A 17,384-nucleotide genomic window follows, 5' to 3' on the forward strand; every position below is an offset into this window, starting at 1 on the left:
CGTCCGGTCGAAAACGCGCCATATATAGTTGATGAACTATCGATAAATCAATGATTATAAATATTTGTCAATTTTTATCAACTATTATATTATATTTTATCATTTTTTTCATAACTTATCCACTTTTTATTCAGTATTAATTTATTTAACAACACTTACCTGCCCATGTAATTGCAGAGTTGTTAATGAAAATATAAGAATTATATTAGAATTTTAACCTAATTAATATTTATAAATTCTTACATGATGAAAAAAAAAACAAATAAATTATGAATTAATCTTTCTATTAAAAAATATCATTGAATACATTTATTTTTATTGAAAGTAAAGAAATGGAATAAAGGGTACAAAAACTTCAATTTATAATTTTAATCATCTTCTTCCTCTTCATCGTCGTCTTCTGGCTGCTGGTAAATTTCAAACTGTTCTTCATTATCGTCTTCAACGACATTTGTCTCAAGTTCTTCCATGATTTTGGGGTCAAAGGTTCCATCTTCGTTAATGTCGCTCTGATATGGTGGAGCATTGAGACAAGCTTACCCATTAAATTGGCCACAAGCTAAAGAGCATTGCAAGCCCGCTTTCCTGCATCCGCATCGCGAACCACAACTACTCTTGCAGTTGCAGAAAATTGTATTTAGCAAATCTTCTGGAGCAGGTGGTAAAATTGTCATGATAGGCTCCAGAAAATCGTTTCGCATTGCCCAACCCCATACCTGGGGTTCCAAATCATGTCCTAACCAAGTTTGAACTTGATAATATACACGGTTGAAATGTTGATGAGCAGCTGCACTTGTTGGTGGAATATTCGAAAGCTGCACAGGTTTATTAAGTTTTGTAGACTTGACGTAATGCATATAACGAAGATGATCGAGACTTTTCACAGATTTCGGAGCATTATAGACTGCCAATAAGGTTTGAGTTCCACTCACTTGAGTTCCCAGGTATAGTTTTCGACGTAGTGGAAGAATTTTAAAATTTACAGATTTTAAAAAGGCACTAAATTATTTTCTATTTAAAATGTCATTAGTGTAAATGGGAATGTAATTATATTATTATTTAAGTTTTTCTCTTAATTATTTTTTAATTTTGGTAAACGGTTATCAGTATTATTGAATAGATATAGATTTAATGCATGAAGAAAATGATAAAATATAATATAATAGTTAATAAAAATTGACAAATATTTATAATCATTGATTTATCGATAGTTCATCAACTATATATGGCGCGTTTTGGACCGGAGGCACCGGTTGACCTGAAGTGATGCTATGACCGCGTGCTCTCCGCCCTCTATCTCGAAAACGGTGCACCGTATAAAAAATTTTTTTAAACAAAATTTGGAGAGAATTTTGTATTCTACAATATTGATAATAAATACAAATAGCAAAAAACCCATAGTAAATGAGATATTTCCAAAAAAAGCGCAAAAAACCGATGTTTGTGACCTTTGACCTTGAAATTTAATAGTTGCTCACACCCTACCATATGTAGGTTTTGAGACAACTTTTAGGGTGTCAATATACAAGTATTTACAGACTTACAGCTGGGTATCTCGAATTCCAAGATTCTTACCTAATCTAAGCTTAAATGACTGGATTACTGTTTTGTGTGTGCTTGGAGTGGAGAGTGGTTTACAGAGATGAAAGAAATCGACTAGTCTTTGATTTGGTGACGTTCTGCGTGGAAGAAAAGTTTTGAACTTCCATCAGTGATTCAAATTGACCACACTCGGGTCAGATACCCTGTGGAATCACTTCAAAATATTGTTTTCACCTTACAATCATTTTATTTGTTACTCACTCTTGTAACTTAATTGGAACTGAATTTGAATCCTTAGGAGCTATAAGAGCGGTGCTAGTGCTAAAGTAGCGATTCACATTGGATTTGAATCGCTGCAGATTGACTTCATTCGGAAAAACTTTCTCAGGAAGTTTATTCCACATAAACGCAGTTCTCCAAATGAAAGAGTTTTTAAACAGTCAAGTTCGAGGTGTAGTGAGTTGAACCTCATAACGCATGAATCGCATTAACATTTGTACCAGTTCAAAATTAGAAAGCAAAAAATCAAATCAACAAATATGTACGTCATCTTCGAATAGAATGTAGTGAAATCAAAATATTTTTAGGATATGTTTTTTGGCTTTCTACTTGTCCGTCATTGAAAAAAGATGTTTCTTTCAGATACAAACTGGAGAAAAACCCTTTTGTAACAACTACTCTAAGAATATCAACCTCTTCAACGTTTCATTTTATATTAGTCAAACATTTATGCAAATTTTCTAGTAGTTGCAAATCGTTATCGTTGATGCATGTTAGTGGGATAAATCTGACGGAATTAGTCGAAATACTAAATAGAAATGTTTGTACTAGAAACTTATGTACGAAAAAAATACGTTGTGGTACCACCGACGTAGAAGTAGTTATTTTATATTCATTGAGACTTTTTTGTGTAAGAGTTGCTGTTCCTTGGTGGTTTCGGATTTTTATCTTTCCATTATCTGAAAACCGAATAAACCTACAATCTGCTCAAACTGCTGGGCGAACTGAAATTTTTCCCAAAAAGTAACTGCGTAACAAATTCTGAGGATGAGGATTAACTCAAACTACTTACTATTAGGTTGTTTCAAAATTTCTCTCCGTTTTAATGTCATGTGTTTTCGTAGCTCCAAATCTCAATGAATATTCTACTGTGTTGTGTTTCTTTAAAATTTTGGTTTGTTTCCTCTTTTCAGCTTATTACTTAAGTACATGATGTCGTTGAGCGATTTTCGAACAATTTTTCTCTACAAATTCAAATTGAACCAAAGCGCTGACGAAACAGACCAAAAAATCAACCCCATTTATCAAGATGGAGAAGTAGAAAGCCAAAACCTCTCTTTCCCAAAAATTAATCTCCCCTAAAAATGTACCCTTTCAATTTAAACAATGAATGTGTTAATGAACGCAGTGTTCGAAGTTGTTTGCAAAATTTCGTTCCGTAGATTTTATCCTCCAAGATGAGCCCCGAAGTAGTTGACCTACAGTAATCCAAAACTAGTTTTTGAGGACTCTGGTGGAGACTGATCCATCACGTTTCGAGGTCTGTTCTTCTTTACTTTTGCGCAACCAAAACTTTCATTTGCTATAACTTTCTACAACCAGGTCAAACCATCGTCACAGCAGAGTCATATCACAAGGAAATCGCCGAAATGTACCGGAAATTGCGTCAGTAGCAGCCGGAACTGGTCAATAGAAGAGGTCAGTCCTGCTCCCCGACAACGCTCGTCCGCACGTTCCGCAAATCATCGTCCAAAAATTGAACGAATTGAGCGCCAAAGTTCTGCTCCACCCACCAAACTCCCCAGACCTTTCGCCAACCGACAACCATTTATTCAAGCAATTAGATAACTCCATCACATAATTTTCATGCTGACGGAATTAATCGACTTGTGTTACGCCAGGAAAAATTGACGATGACATCGATTAATTGAATTAATTGAATAAGTATTTACTGAGATATTACAGTTCACAGTAGACTCATAATAGCGGACAAAACTTTCGAAACAACCAGATATTTATACATTTTTCTTGATCATATTCAGTCTTGATAGAATCATTTAGATTTTCAATTTCGGAAGTTAGGAATCCAAGAATATAATGAAACAGTTATTTCTAATCTCGATTTTCTCTGACACACCAAAAGTTGGATTGAAGTTTTGAAAATACTCGTAGTGGGAGACCACTTGAAGCGATTTTCTCATCCATATTGAAGAATTTTTCAGTTTGGCTCCAAAAAACCGCCTTTTCTGCCAAAACATAAATGATATATATTCGCAATTGAAGTAACGTCAATGTCTTCTCTACGCCCTAGAAAATAATAATGAAAAGAAATGCTTATTAATTATTCTGACGAACCGTATCAAAGGCAAGCTTCGGGCTAATGCTAATACTAGGTTATAATCCCGCCAACACGGCGACGTCTGCGAAAAGCACTTTTCAGGAAAAATGATGATGTGGGTTTGTCGGGGATATTCTTCATCCATTAGAGGTTGTTGCATGATCCATCAAAATTATTAAGTGCACCAGTGTGTTGTAGTTGTAAATGTAACCGCAGACGGAAACGCAGAAAGTCCTTACATATCAGGTCTAGGGAATTAGAATAATAGATCAAGTATAATGAAGGAAAAACATGTGGATAAGATATATAAATTGGTGTTCCGTTCATTTCGATGTTTACATGAAGTTAGGGGGATTTTTACGTTATAAAATGAGATATTTACCACTGAATTCACACCATACGTGAATAGATATACGAGAGTGGTTCGAGAAATACGCGGCCCAACAAAGAAAACACAAAAATTGAAAAAAAAATCATTTAGTTTCCAGCAGAATTTCCTTGCAGCTCTATACACTTTTCCCAGCGGAGTTCAATAAGTTCGATATCGTTTTTATAATAAAAACTGTTTTGCTCCTCAAAATAGCCAATAGCTAAATCTGGCGAATGGGATGCATGTGGTAGCAATTCAAACTAAGCACTTTTTTCTTAAACAAATGCAGCCGTTTTTGCTTGATTTCTTCACTCGATGAAAATTATCCCACGCGGTGCAATGACGTTGCTTGCAGAAGCCTTCTTTGGAGTCGGTTCACTCATTCACCGGAAAAGTTCGCTATTAATGGCTGCCAAACAAATACTAAATAACGCAGTGTCTTCAAACTTAAAATACATGCTTTATTGATTGTTTTCTTTCTCATAGAGTGATATTTTTCAATCAACTACCGTCATCTCTAGATCAAGCCAAGTAATTCTGGGACAACCTTCGTGACTGAAATTGCAAGTAGGTTTCTGCCAAAATCTGTTTCTGTCTATTTTCCGTCAACCAGCTGTCGCATCCCTATGAACGACAACCCTCAGAAGTGGAAACTTGTGCGAGCTAAAGACTAACGAGGTCTTTTAACTTGTGATTTGTAACACGGGTTGGACGATTGCAAGTGAAAATTGATCGTTCAGCCTGGGGCTTGAACCATCGACCAACACGGCGGTCGATTCGAGTGAGTGAACAAAGCACCCACGTCAAACCGATCGGCTACCGAAACTGAGATATACCTATCAGCTTCTTCTGTAGCAATCTATGCACAATCTATGAAGCATATGTTTCAAGTTTGAAGACGCTGCCTTGTTTAGTATTTGTTTAGCAGACATCAGTAGCGAATATTTTTGGTGAATTTGAATGAATGAATGAAGAAAATTGGTCATCGTTATGTTTAAAAAATCTGTTTAAAATCTGTTTGTCCGTTAACCAGCTGTCGCACCCCTACGAACGACAATTCTCAGAAATGAAAACTTGTGCGAGCTTGGGATTAACGAGGTCTTGCCTTTTAACGTGTGATTCCTAACACTGGTTGGACGATAGCAAGTGAAAATCGATCGTTCAACCTGGAGCTTGAACCACCGACCGACACGGTAGTCAGTTCGTATCAGTGACCGACCGGTACAATACTTTTATTTGAAATGTCTCAGCCCAACCAATATAAAGGATGAACTGAATTCTACTCTGGGTGAGTCTGTTCCTTCGTTTACAATAGTAAAATATTGGGTAGCAGAGTTTAAACGAGGCCGTACGAGCTGCCAAGACGAGCATCGCAGTAGTCGACCACCAGAAATGGCGAGGAAAATCCACAAAGCGGTACTGAATGATCGTCTACTGAAAGTGCGCGAGCTAGCAGACTTAGTAGGCACTTCAAAAAGTTCGATATTTCGTATATTATCGCGTTTTCTCACACTCGAGCAAAAAAGTATCATGAAGATGTTTCAATTGAGTGTTTAGCAAAGTTTCATATTAACAAAGCGGAATTCTTGCGTCATTTGATAACCATGCATGAAACACGAGTCTATCACTTTGCACCCGAGACAAAAAAAATTGAAACAGTGGACTCAACAGGGAGAACAGGCTCCAAAGGAGGCGAAGACCGTTTCACCTGCAGTTAAGGTCATGGCATCGATAACTATATCAACGGCTTGTATTATGCAAACTTATTGCAAAGTTTGAGTGAAAAAATTGAGCAAAAACGACCGTAGTAGGCTGAGAATAAAGTGTTGTTTCATCAAGATAATGCACCAGCTCACAAATCCAGTATGGCAATGACCAAAATTAACGAATTAAAGTTTAAATTGCTACTTCATGCATCCGCTTCGCCAAATTTTACCCTCTTGGACTATTTTCTGTTTCTTGAAAAAAATGGCTCAGGGGTCAAAGATTTTACAACGATGAAGAACTGATGTCGGCAGTTGAATGCTATTTTGAGGAGCAACACAGTTCTTATTATAAAAACAGTATCGAACTTATTGAACGTCCCTGAGAAAAGTGTATAGAACTGCAGGGAGATCATGTTGAAAAATGAATACATTTTTTTCCAAATTTTTTTTTGTTTTCCCAGTTGGGCCACCCTTGTATTATATATAAAATTCAACACGAATATTCGGTGCTCACTGCAATATATTTTCTGCTGTATTTTATAGTACAAATCAATGAAAATATATGTAGAGATGTATTCATTCGGGAAATGTATTTCCCCATAATTGCTAACCTCAGTTTCACAAATATCTCGATCAATACTTCATTTGTTGCGTATGTGCGAAATTGTTTTCCAACTGTTACTAGTATACATACGTAACAAAATAAGGTCATAGCATTATTGATTCTGGAGTCGGTCTGCCCGGAAAATAAACATAAATCAAAATTCGCCTCAACTCCTAATCATTATGGTACCCGCAAAAATAGACACCTACTGAAACTCCCATTACCTACTGAAAATCTCACCAGAGACTTTATTTTCTATATTGCTGGCAAGATGTTCAAGCAGTTGATATTAGATTAGGTTAGGTCCAAAGTGAGTGGGTCTATTCGACCCTCCAACGCAACCCGCAAGGGTTCATTGTGGCTCACATCTATTTACATTCGACTAAATAAACCCAGCTTCTTAACGAAGTTGATAAGTTTGTATGGTGAGTGGTCTTTCAGGTCAGATGGTAAGAGTACTGCTCTTCCGAACTATAAAAACATGATTCGGTCCCCAGCGGGGTAGGCACAAAGTATATGCTCTGCTGTTTCATCATTTTCCGAACAGAAGCGACACACACTGTCTTCCGACAGTCCCAAGTCTTTGCATATGATGATTCAAATGACAGTACCTATAAGCCTGTTAGACATCGTAGTTCATCCCTACTGTAGTCCAACAACTGTTTGGTATCAAGCTTCGACGGGAGAATAAACGTGAGCCAATCCTGGAAGATTCTGCCAGAAGTCCGTAAATCTTCTTGCCATCCAGATATTCAATCTATGTTTGGCAAAGCCTAAAGCGATGCAAATGACAGGTTCCGGTCCGATGAAACTGCTTGCAGCACCTTCCTTTGGAAGGTAGTCAGCAGCCCCTTTACCTTCCAGGCCAGTATGGCCAGAAATCCAGAGCAGAGACAATCTGTTAAGTTAAGCCAAGAGCTTCCAACGCAGGTTGGAGGTTGGATTCTTCTAATCTCTCCGCACACAATTCAATAGCGTAAATTTCCTTTAGAAATACAGTCGCATAGGTTCCTAGGCAGGTTAATATCTCTGTCCTGGGTCTGCGACTGAAAACACCTGCACCAGAACCGGAAAGTGTTTATGATCCATCTGTGAACCAACAACTATCTGCTCTTAATATTTCCTTCTACCGAAGGATCCAACTCTCTACTCGGGAACAGTAGTTGATATTAGGACGGCAATATTTCAGGTACTCTTTTATGTTGTTTCCGTCTATACTATGTTTATTTCATTATCCTGACTGCCCATATCAGATAATTCAGGTTTTCAGTAGATATGAAATATGTTTTGACGATAGTCGTGTCACGAAGTGTTCTGGCGATGCATTGAATCTATTGGAGCTCTGGAGACACCCTACATTTTGTTTTATAAGAGAGAGGACATTGGCAGATCAAGATCTTCAGATGATGTGGTGCTGCAGGTTTTTCTGGGATTTCCTGCAGCTGAAAAAGCACCACTGGAATCAAGGAAGTCGCCCCGGAGCACCAATTAATTTTTATTGTTGTTTTTATTTTCATCGTTGTTTTATTTATATTCAATATAGTATATTTATTATTATTATTATTATTAATATTACGAATACAAGATGACGAAGTATTTTCAATCACGTGTTCAAATTCTGCTCTAACTCAACCCTGTATCACTCTTCTAAACACAGAAACTTATTCATGAAGCTTCTCTGGTTTCACATAAATAGATAGATCAACGAGGAAAGTAAAATGAGATTCTAAGAGATTTTGTTGTTGGCTTCTGTAAAACGCTATAAAGTTGAGAGTTTCCAACTTAAATACTGTCCTTCTTCCTATACCTTCAACGAAACGAAGTTTTATAATTCATCTCTCTTCAGTTTCAGACTCTCTATTCTCCACTTCGGGTTACACCTTCGGGGCCCCGACGCCCCCTCCCGGCTCGCCGTACTCCCCGATCCCCGTCGCGCAGCTGGAGCTCCTCGCCAAGGGGTTCAACTCGAACATTATAATCCAGCAGCCGGGAGACTACCCGCAGAGTCCGAAGAAAATCCAGGAGAAGCACTGCGAGGAGAAGTGCTGCAGCTCGAGGCCGCAGAAAACATGCAACTGTCAGGTGAGTTGGACGGAATCGATCGATCGTCGATGGATTTATTATTTGTGAAGTCTTCATTTTGATTTGAGATTGCGAACATTTCTCGTCGTTCTATTGATTTATGTATTAACGAAATGAACACTTTCACGAACAGTTTTTCTATATTCTCAATTTTCTCCTGTACGAGGTACGCTCAGAAAATAAGGGGAATTTTGGTACGGGAATTTTGATTTTTTAAAAGAAATTAGTCATCTACGTTTTTGTTGTTGGCTTCAAAATAATCTGTACTTGTGCCAACGCTGCTTCCAATCCTTTAAACTCTTCTCAAACTCGATCTTCAAGATATGTCTTCAGCGACGCGCTTTTAATGACATCCATGAAAATGTCACACGGAGCCATGTCTGGTGAATACGGAGGCTGGTACATCGTTACAGTATTGTTTTGGCCACAAATTCATGAACAAGCAGTTGAGTGAGAGTGAATGCATGCATTATCATGGTGCATTATCGGATTGCTTCACGTCAACTGGCGTTGAATTTGTAGGTAGTACCCACTGCTTATTGATCGCCATTAAACTCGAAGAATGCAGTGAGTGAGCATAACCTTCACGTTTGACGACAATTGTCGAGCCTTTTTCGGCCTTAGTAAGACACAGTGTCTCCAGTGGGACAATTGAGTCTTAGTTACGATGTCATATCCGTTAACCTATGTTTCGTCAAATGTTATAACGTTTCAGTAATTCTCAACTGTCGTTGATTTCATTTAGTGGATCCTGGGCAACTTCAATTCGCCTTTGTTTTGTTCAAAATACAACAATTTTGAAGAAAATTTTACTGCCACGCGTTTGAAACCCAACCGATTTGCCAACATCATCAACGACTTTTCTGATCGTTATTTGGCGTTCGTTCATAACAATTTCTTTCACTTTTTTTACGTTTTCATCTGTTGTTAATATGCTTTGGCGTTTGTCATCTTCAACGTCTTCACGGCTATCTTAGAAACGCTCATACCACATAGGAATTTGTTAACATTTCACACACTTTGTTACAATTCATTTAATTTTTTACGCAAAACTTATTACAAATTCTTTGATTCATTTGTTTTATCAAACTGAAATCGCCTCATAAACCTATCTTTAGCGGCTGCCACAGACAAAGTAAACAATGAATAAGTACAGCTGAAAAATGTATCTTACTCCAGGGGCATGTATACTAACATAATTTAAAAAAAATATAATAAGTTTCCTAATTTTCGTTATTTTATGAACATATCTCATATCTTTCCACGCTGTGGGTATCACTATAAATGGCTGAAAAGTAAACTATGATTACGAATATATCTGTTTAAAATCTGTTTTTCCGTTAATCAGCTGCCGCCCTCATAATATAATTTCATTAATAACACAGGTCTGCGAAAAAAAAATTTTTGTCAGCTGCATGAGATATTTTTACTGAATTATGTTTTAAAGTGCGCTGATTTCAAAAGTGATGGCCATTTTTTTTATCACATAAGGATTTTTTGCAAATTCAAACATAAAAAATTAGTTAAAACACCCCTTTATTCAAAATTTTCAAACAATAAATATTTTTTTAAAGCAAACGAAACATTATTTTGATACATATACTTATTCATGTTCTTTATGAAACCTCTTCTTCTTTTCCTTGATACTTTGACGAGTCCTTTTCCGATTTCCATCTTCAGTTTCTCGCTTAAGCAGCCAACAGTAGTCAGCAATCATAGTGACATCCCATCGCCCTTGGTACCTTCTCTCAATATCACGGACATCCTGGTGAAATCGCTCCCCCCTGCTCTTCACTGTAAGCTCCAAGGTTTTCAGGAAAATAGTCTATGTGAGAGTGTAAAAAATGGACCTTCAAGCTCATCTTGCAGCCTTGAGCTTCATATGCTGCTAGCATCCGTTGCACAATGGTTTTATAGTTAGGATCCTTAGTATTTCCCAAAAACTTTCTTACTACGTCCTTGAACGATACACAAGCTTCTTTTTCCTTCTCATTCATAGTTTCCACAAATGAAGGGTCCGTCAAAAGTTTTCTTATGTCGGGGCCGGTGAAAACTCCCTCTTTTAACTTTGCTTCTGATAGCTTCGGTAATTTTATACATAAATATTTGAAACAGTCTCCAACCTTTTGCAGCGATTTTACAAATTGTTTCATCAACCCCAATTTGATATGGAGAGGGAGCAACAAAACCTTTTCTGGTTGTACCAAGGTAGTGTTTATAACATTTTTCTCTCCAGGTTTTAAAGTTTCTCGGGATGGCCAATCACTTTTTTTCCAGTGCTATTCTCTGGCTCTGCTATCCCACAAGCATAAGAAGCATGGATATTTGGTATAACCTGCCTGCCTGCTGACCCAAAAGCATTGTCAGTATTTTGAAGTCCCCACAAATCATCCATTGATGGTCTTGATACTTGATTTTTTCCAGGATAATAGCCAACTCGTTATAATAATACCGCTTTAAGGCTAGTCTTAGATGAGTCAATGAATAGGCGCCATTCAGATGAGTCATACTTTATATCAAAGCGATGTATGAGTTCTTCCACATTATTGCAAAAAACTAAATTTTCTTCTTTTGAGAAAAACTGGGTAAATTCTTTTTCTCGGTGTCTGTACCAGTAGAAAGAAGTGCCAGGTGATACAAGGTTTTTATTTTTTAATCTAGAACCTAACAGTGCGGCTGCATCTTTTGAAAGACATAAATCTCTTACTAAATCATTGAGCTCACCTTGACCAAATGGTTGATGCCTTTCATCTTCGTCAAAAGATAAATCTGAGCTTGATTCACCCGGAGGAGGCAATGTAGCTTCGTCCTCCAACTCACTAGGATATTCATCCAAACAGGAAGGTGGTTGCGGGATAGATATCTCGGAGCTATGGGGCACTGGACGTATAGCTGAGTTAAGATTAGGACAACTTATGTTTCTTTTGTTTTTTGAATTGAATCCCTTTACGTCAACTGAGCAGAAGTAGCAGTCAGTGGTGTGATTTTTCTGCTTACGCCATATCATAGGAATTCCAAATCGAAATGCATTTTTTTTCCCTTAAACCACAAACGAAGATCTTCTTCGCATCTTCTACACACCTTATGCGGGGCTCATGGTTTATCTTGATCACCAATTTTTAATTTAAAGTAGGCAAAATAAACTTTCCTTACAAAATCACTTTTAATAGCGAATTCACCACAGATATAACAAAAACTGTTTGGAGAAATAACACAACCCCTTGTAGCCATGATTAACAGACAACAGCACTGTTCACTTGAATATCAGTATGTCTACTGAAACCTTTTCTTTGTTTCAAGCGATATACATTAGGCGTCAATTGAAGGTATAAATGCAACTTAATATGCTAGAACTTATTTTGCGCCAAAATAACGGGAAAAGATTGTAGCAGAGAATAAAAAATGAGAAATCAAATCAAAGAAGAAATGATACCGCTATTTTTCTTTAAAAATGATGTGCTTAAATTTTAGTTTGCATATAATTGTGTAAAAGTGTACGTCATTTGACTTGTCTCAACATGTTAAAACATTCCCTGTCTCACCAACAGCTCAGGTTGTTTTTCTCCATTATCAAATATAAATCATATAGGTTTATTACCAATGAACATAGATACTGCAATATACATAAAAACTTATGTGATATAATAATTTGAATATTTTTTCTGTGTTTGGGAGGTCAAAATCTGTAAGAAAGGTAAAAAAATCCTATGCAGTTTTTTGGTCGCAGACCTGTGTAATCCGTCTCTTTGGTGAAAGAAATCAAAATAATGTTAATTAAAGATAAAATACACATCTGTGTCACAAAGTGACGGATACACACCATAAAATAAACAAAAAAAAACTATTTTCATAAATATTCTAACATTTTTCTCAATAGGAACGGTACTTGACTCATTTTATAATGAAGAAATGTTTCTGAGCTAAATCAATTCTTGAAAGGCATTCTAGTCGTCGATGAAGTAGCACGTGAAATTCGTTTATTCTGGGAAATAATAGCATTCAAGGCATTTTGTCGACATATAAATATTTTTTTGTTCGAGAAATTCACGTATTTTACGAAATCTCAAATTAGTTTAGAATGGAAAACTTGACCAAACAGTTGATTACTTGGAACATTAGTAATTGTTTCATAGATTCGCATATTTTTTGTAATTAAAAATGTTTTAAGAATTGAATTTTTTGATTTGTTTCTATTATCTTTACAATTGATCTTGCAAAATTATTAGTTTTTAAAAGCATTTAGAAATTTGACCTTAGGAGAAGGCAAGAGGGTAAAATGGGCCTGAAATTCTGGGTTCCTGAACTGACTTTTATAAACTGAAGATCCAGTGGCCTATCCTTTGTTGAATATTCGTTTCAGACTACCGGTAACAAATTATTCATCCCTTTTTTTGTATCAGATGGAGTAGTAGAAAGCCAAAAACTTTCTGTCCCAAAAAAAAATTAATCACTTCTAAAAATATAACCCCATCAATTTAAACTGAAGTATATTTTATTCGGTTCTACCAGCTAATCAGGACCAACTGCTTCAGATTATGAAATATAAACTCACAGTAAGACCTCCGAAATTCTCCTGAATCTGACTGAAACTCTCAACTTTCTTCTGGTTTCAGTCTTGGATTTATAATAAGGATTTATGACCGCAAGTATTTGGTTCTCAACACTTCGAATATGAACATAATCAAGAAGTGAAAAGACAGGTCCTGATAAAAGTGTTTATTCTATTTTTTCATTTTTCTGGTCGATGATTCAGAGAAAATAATATTATTTACAGCTTGGCAAATCTAGCTGTGCTTCTGAGATGCGCGATCGTAAAATAGAAATGGTAACTGTCCACTACAAACGTTAATAAGTTCGGCAAACTACCCATATACCAAAAATTTTTGCGATGTTGATAATAACACCACCATTTACATCCACATATTTCTGTTCCGATGCAGTGTCGCTATCCTCATCATGTAAATCAATAATCGGATCATACATGATGATGTCTATCATGGGTTCGTTTTAAATGAAATGGTCTTCAAATTTCGTTGCTCGTTCAAAACGAGATTTCCATTGCTTTCAGTTCAGCCCAAACCAACTCAATTGGATTCAAATCCAGGTGATATGGCGGTAATCATACAACGGTGTGATTTGCTGCTAGAAAGAGCTGATCTATCTCGTACCGCTTGAATTTTAGTTTATAGTTGTTTATAAGGGCATATAATTCAAGTTTCAGCATGTTTTTTCGATTAGAATATTCCTCTCTGTTGACCATGATTGCATATCGGCTTTTTTGGTCGATGTCGTTGGCATTTTGTTGATTTGTGTATTATGATATGGTGCATTATCGATCACCACAACGCTTCTCAACGGCAAATTCGGAATCTACTCTTCCGACACCCTTTTCTTATAATTATGAAAATTCATTTAATTTTTTGATACACCTGTATTGCAATTTGATTTCCATCTAATGTAAGCATTTAGCACCAACCCATTTTCACCACCAGACATTGCCCTTTACTAACAGGTTATGTTTAAACCTTCCATGGTATGACTACTTCAATCTTTTTGGTGCGTGTGTGAATATATGTTTCATCCATACAAATAATAGGTCGACATTCTTCTCTCCCTGCTACCCGGTAGTCAATATCTCGGATGATTGTTTTATTTATGTAAAATTTGAAAAATGTTTATACATTCCTTTTCATTTGGAGTTGAATTGAAATACAATATTGGTAATAATTTTACTTATTAATACTATTACTTCTTATCTTCGCAAAATGATTTCTTATTCCATATACCATTGCTTCCACTTGAATAAATTCTAATACGTTGTTCTCTGCTTTGTCCACTGAGAACATTGTTTTTTAGTTTACTTTTCTAACGCATTTTTGAATACAACAAATAACCCACAGTTTACCACACAGAATAATTTCTCCACTTACTGTACTAATACGATGTTTATCTACTTACTACACGAGTTCCTCGATGTTAATGACCTCTCGCCTCGCTCCGCCGGCTGATCTACTGCGCAATATTCATAGGCACAGCTTCATTTGCCAAGCAGTACTTCATCACTAGGAAACGCGTAAATGATATATAATAAAAACGTATGATGAACAGATAAACACAAAGGCAATTTTCCTTTGATAACTTATGAAATCTAAATTCTACATCCTGTATTTTTCATTTCTAAAGGTTCCATCGCCCATCAAGAACTCCAAGTATTCGGACTCTATGCTCGGATGTTCCCGGACGAATCCCATCGAATGGGCGGGGGTGAACGTGAAGAAGGAACCAGGAGCGTGTCAAGTGGCGGAAATCAGTACGAGTGCATCGCCGATTATCAAAGTCGAGGTGACATCACCAACGCAAAAAAATGTTGACGGACTCCTTGGAAGTTCTATTATTAGTACAAATGGTAAGTTCCGCCAAAACAGTGAGAGTGGTCGAATTGATTTGAGTTTCATGTTGAATAATCTTGAGATTGTGCGGTATTATTATACAGGGTGTATATTAAATGATGCTTAGTTTTTGAGTAAATATTGGTTTTTCATGAATAATTCACAAATATTTCGCCGACTGCATGTGTTTGTTATGTAACAAGGGACTTTTTCTCATGAGCTTAGATTTGGATTTTAATTCAAATAGTGTCTCAGAGGGTCACTTGATTCATATTCATGATGATAAAAATAATTGTACGCCACTGTTTTCGCCAAGTTTGATAGATTTGAAATAGCTAAACTTTATCGAATCAGAGTCAGAGTCAGTTCCGTAGAAATGGCAATTAGGCATTAAAAATATGTTTTGATATTCGTAGCCATTCAAACAAACTCTGAAATGAAAATTTGTTTGGATAGTAGGTGGAAGATGTATTCAAACTGCTAGTTGATATGTATTTTATTCGAAAAACAGCATAATAGGTAATGATAAAAAATAATTAAATCAGATGCTCAAAATGAGAACCTTGACTAGCCGTACAAGCATCAAGTCTTATCCTCATCGATAAGATGAGGCATTAGAATTATGCATAAATCTATTTCTCAAGTCATTTTTATCAACAACTCGTGTCGCATAAACAAACAATTCAATATATCCATATCCATAGATATCGAAAATGTTTAAAAATAAAAATTATAAAAAACCTTTTTTATTGAGAGAATCTTTCATACAAATGCACTGAAAATGAAAAATTTCTTTCTTTCATTGTTTGATCTAGATAAGGGGTCTCCAAACTACAGCCCGCGGGCCAAATCCGGCCCGCCAGTGTCATCAATCCGGCCCGCGACAGCCAATGATTTACTGTCATCAATCTGGCCCGCGATAGCCAATGATTACCTAATTGTTATTACTATTGCTGTGATAAGTTGAAGAAGAAAACACAGAATGATAATTACTCGATTTTATTTACATGCAAGGTAAAACTTAACGACAGAAATGATCACAAAAAAAACTTAAGTATCTAAGTTTAAGCATATCAATAACTAACAAATAATTGAAATGAATCACAGTAAAACAAAAACACTAATGAGATTTATGTAATTGTGATTTTCCACCGACAATACTTTGTAGTTGTGGATCAATTTTACTTGTACCAATTATCAAAAGAGATTTAAGATGCTCATCGGTTAATTGAGATCTGTAAACATTCTTTGTGTACTTCATCTTGGAAAACGTTTTCACACACAAGTAAGTAGTACCAAAAACAGAAAACAACCCACGAACAAATTTATGCAAATTATCAAATTGTTCCAGTGGAAGACTCTTATAAAATTCCAATAAAGATGAATTTTGATATTTGTTCTTGAGCATATCACTGCACCGTAAATCAATAATTTCCATTTGGACTTCCGGAGCCAGGTTTTCAATGTCAGAAACAAAAGGAGTTTGAAAAAGCTTAATTTCATTCGCAATGACATCAAAATATGAAAAACGAGTATCAAAATTTATTTTCAAAGCACTCAAAGTTTCGATTGCAAAATTGACGGGGAATTCAGTCTCTGTAGTGTGGCTGAATATTTCACATGTTTCGAAACTTTTGAAACATTTTTTAAGTAATTGCGATTGAAATAGTTTTTTTTTAGCCTGAAGGATTTGATATTGGTGTATAAATCAGGGAGAGGCTGATTTTCTCCTTGCAATCTCAAATTCAGTTCGTTCATATGATTTGTCAAATCGACATAGAAGGCTAACTTCCACATCCATTCACTATTTTCTAAATCGGCAAAGGGGCGCTGCTTCTCATTTAAAAAAATTTCGATCTCTGCTCGAAGTTCAAAAAAGCGCTTAAGGACTTTTCCTCAACTAAGCCAGCGTACGGCAGTATGATATGGTAAATCATTTTCTCCAATCTGTTGAATAAACTCGCGGAATTGTCGGTGATTCAGCCCAGTGGATCTGATGAAGTTAACAACTGATATGACTGGTTTTAGAACTTCAGACATATCCAAACATTTTCTGCATAAGGACTGTTGATGAATGATACAATGTAAGACTAATAGTTTTGAACCAACATCATTTTCTACAGCCTTTGACACAAGTGCAACCACTCCTTTATTTTTACCATACATATTTTTGCCTCCATCAGTTGTTATAGATTTCAAATTTCTCCATCGAAGGTTCTTTTTATTAATGGCATTTTCAACTCCCCTAAAAGTAGCTGCCCAAGTTGTCGTGCCGTGAATACTATCAATATCAAGAAGTTCTTCATACACTTCATAGCTTTTATCTACTCCGCGAATAAAACTCAACACCTGA

At 36.1% G+C, this 17,384-nt stretch overlaps 1 protein-coding gene across 3 annotated transcripts in view; it reads left to right on the top strand.

Annotated features, from left to right (window-relative positions):
- wge (BAH domain and coiled-coil containing protein winged eye) overlaps nucleotides 1-17,384 on the top strand; it is a 277,971-nt gene that overhangs the window by 199,545 nt on the left and 61,042 nt on the right. For all 3 annotated transcript variants that reach the window (XM_074179834.1, XM_074179832.1, XM_074179833.1), the window contains exons 4-5: nucleotides 8,407-8,642; nucleotides 14,826-15,048. In XM_074179834.1, coding sequence (XP_074035935.1) covers nucleotides 8,407-8,642; nucleotides 14,826-15,048 — 459 coding nt within the window. The remainder of the gene's footprint in view (nucleotides 1-8,406; nucleotides 8,643-14,825; nucleotides 15,049-17,384) is intronic.

This window comes from Leptinotarsa decemlineata, unplaced genomic scaffold (assembly GCF_025532065.1).
Source record: "Leptinotarsa decemlineata unplaced genomic scaffold, Ldec_3_MD MMD2_tig00026282_RagTag_RagTag, whole genome shotgun sequence".
NCBI classification, from domain to species: domain Eukaryota; kingdom Metazoa; phylum Arthropoda; class Insecta; order Coleoptera; family Chrysomelidae; genus Leptinotarsa; species Leptinotarsa decemlineata.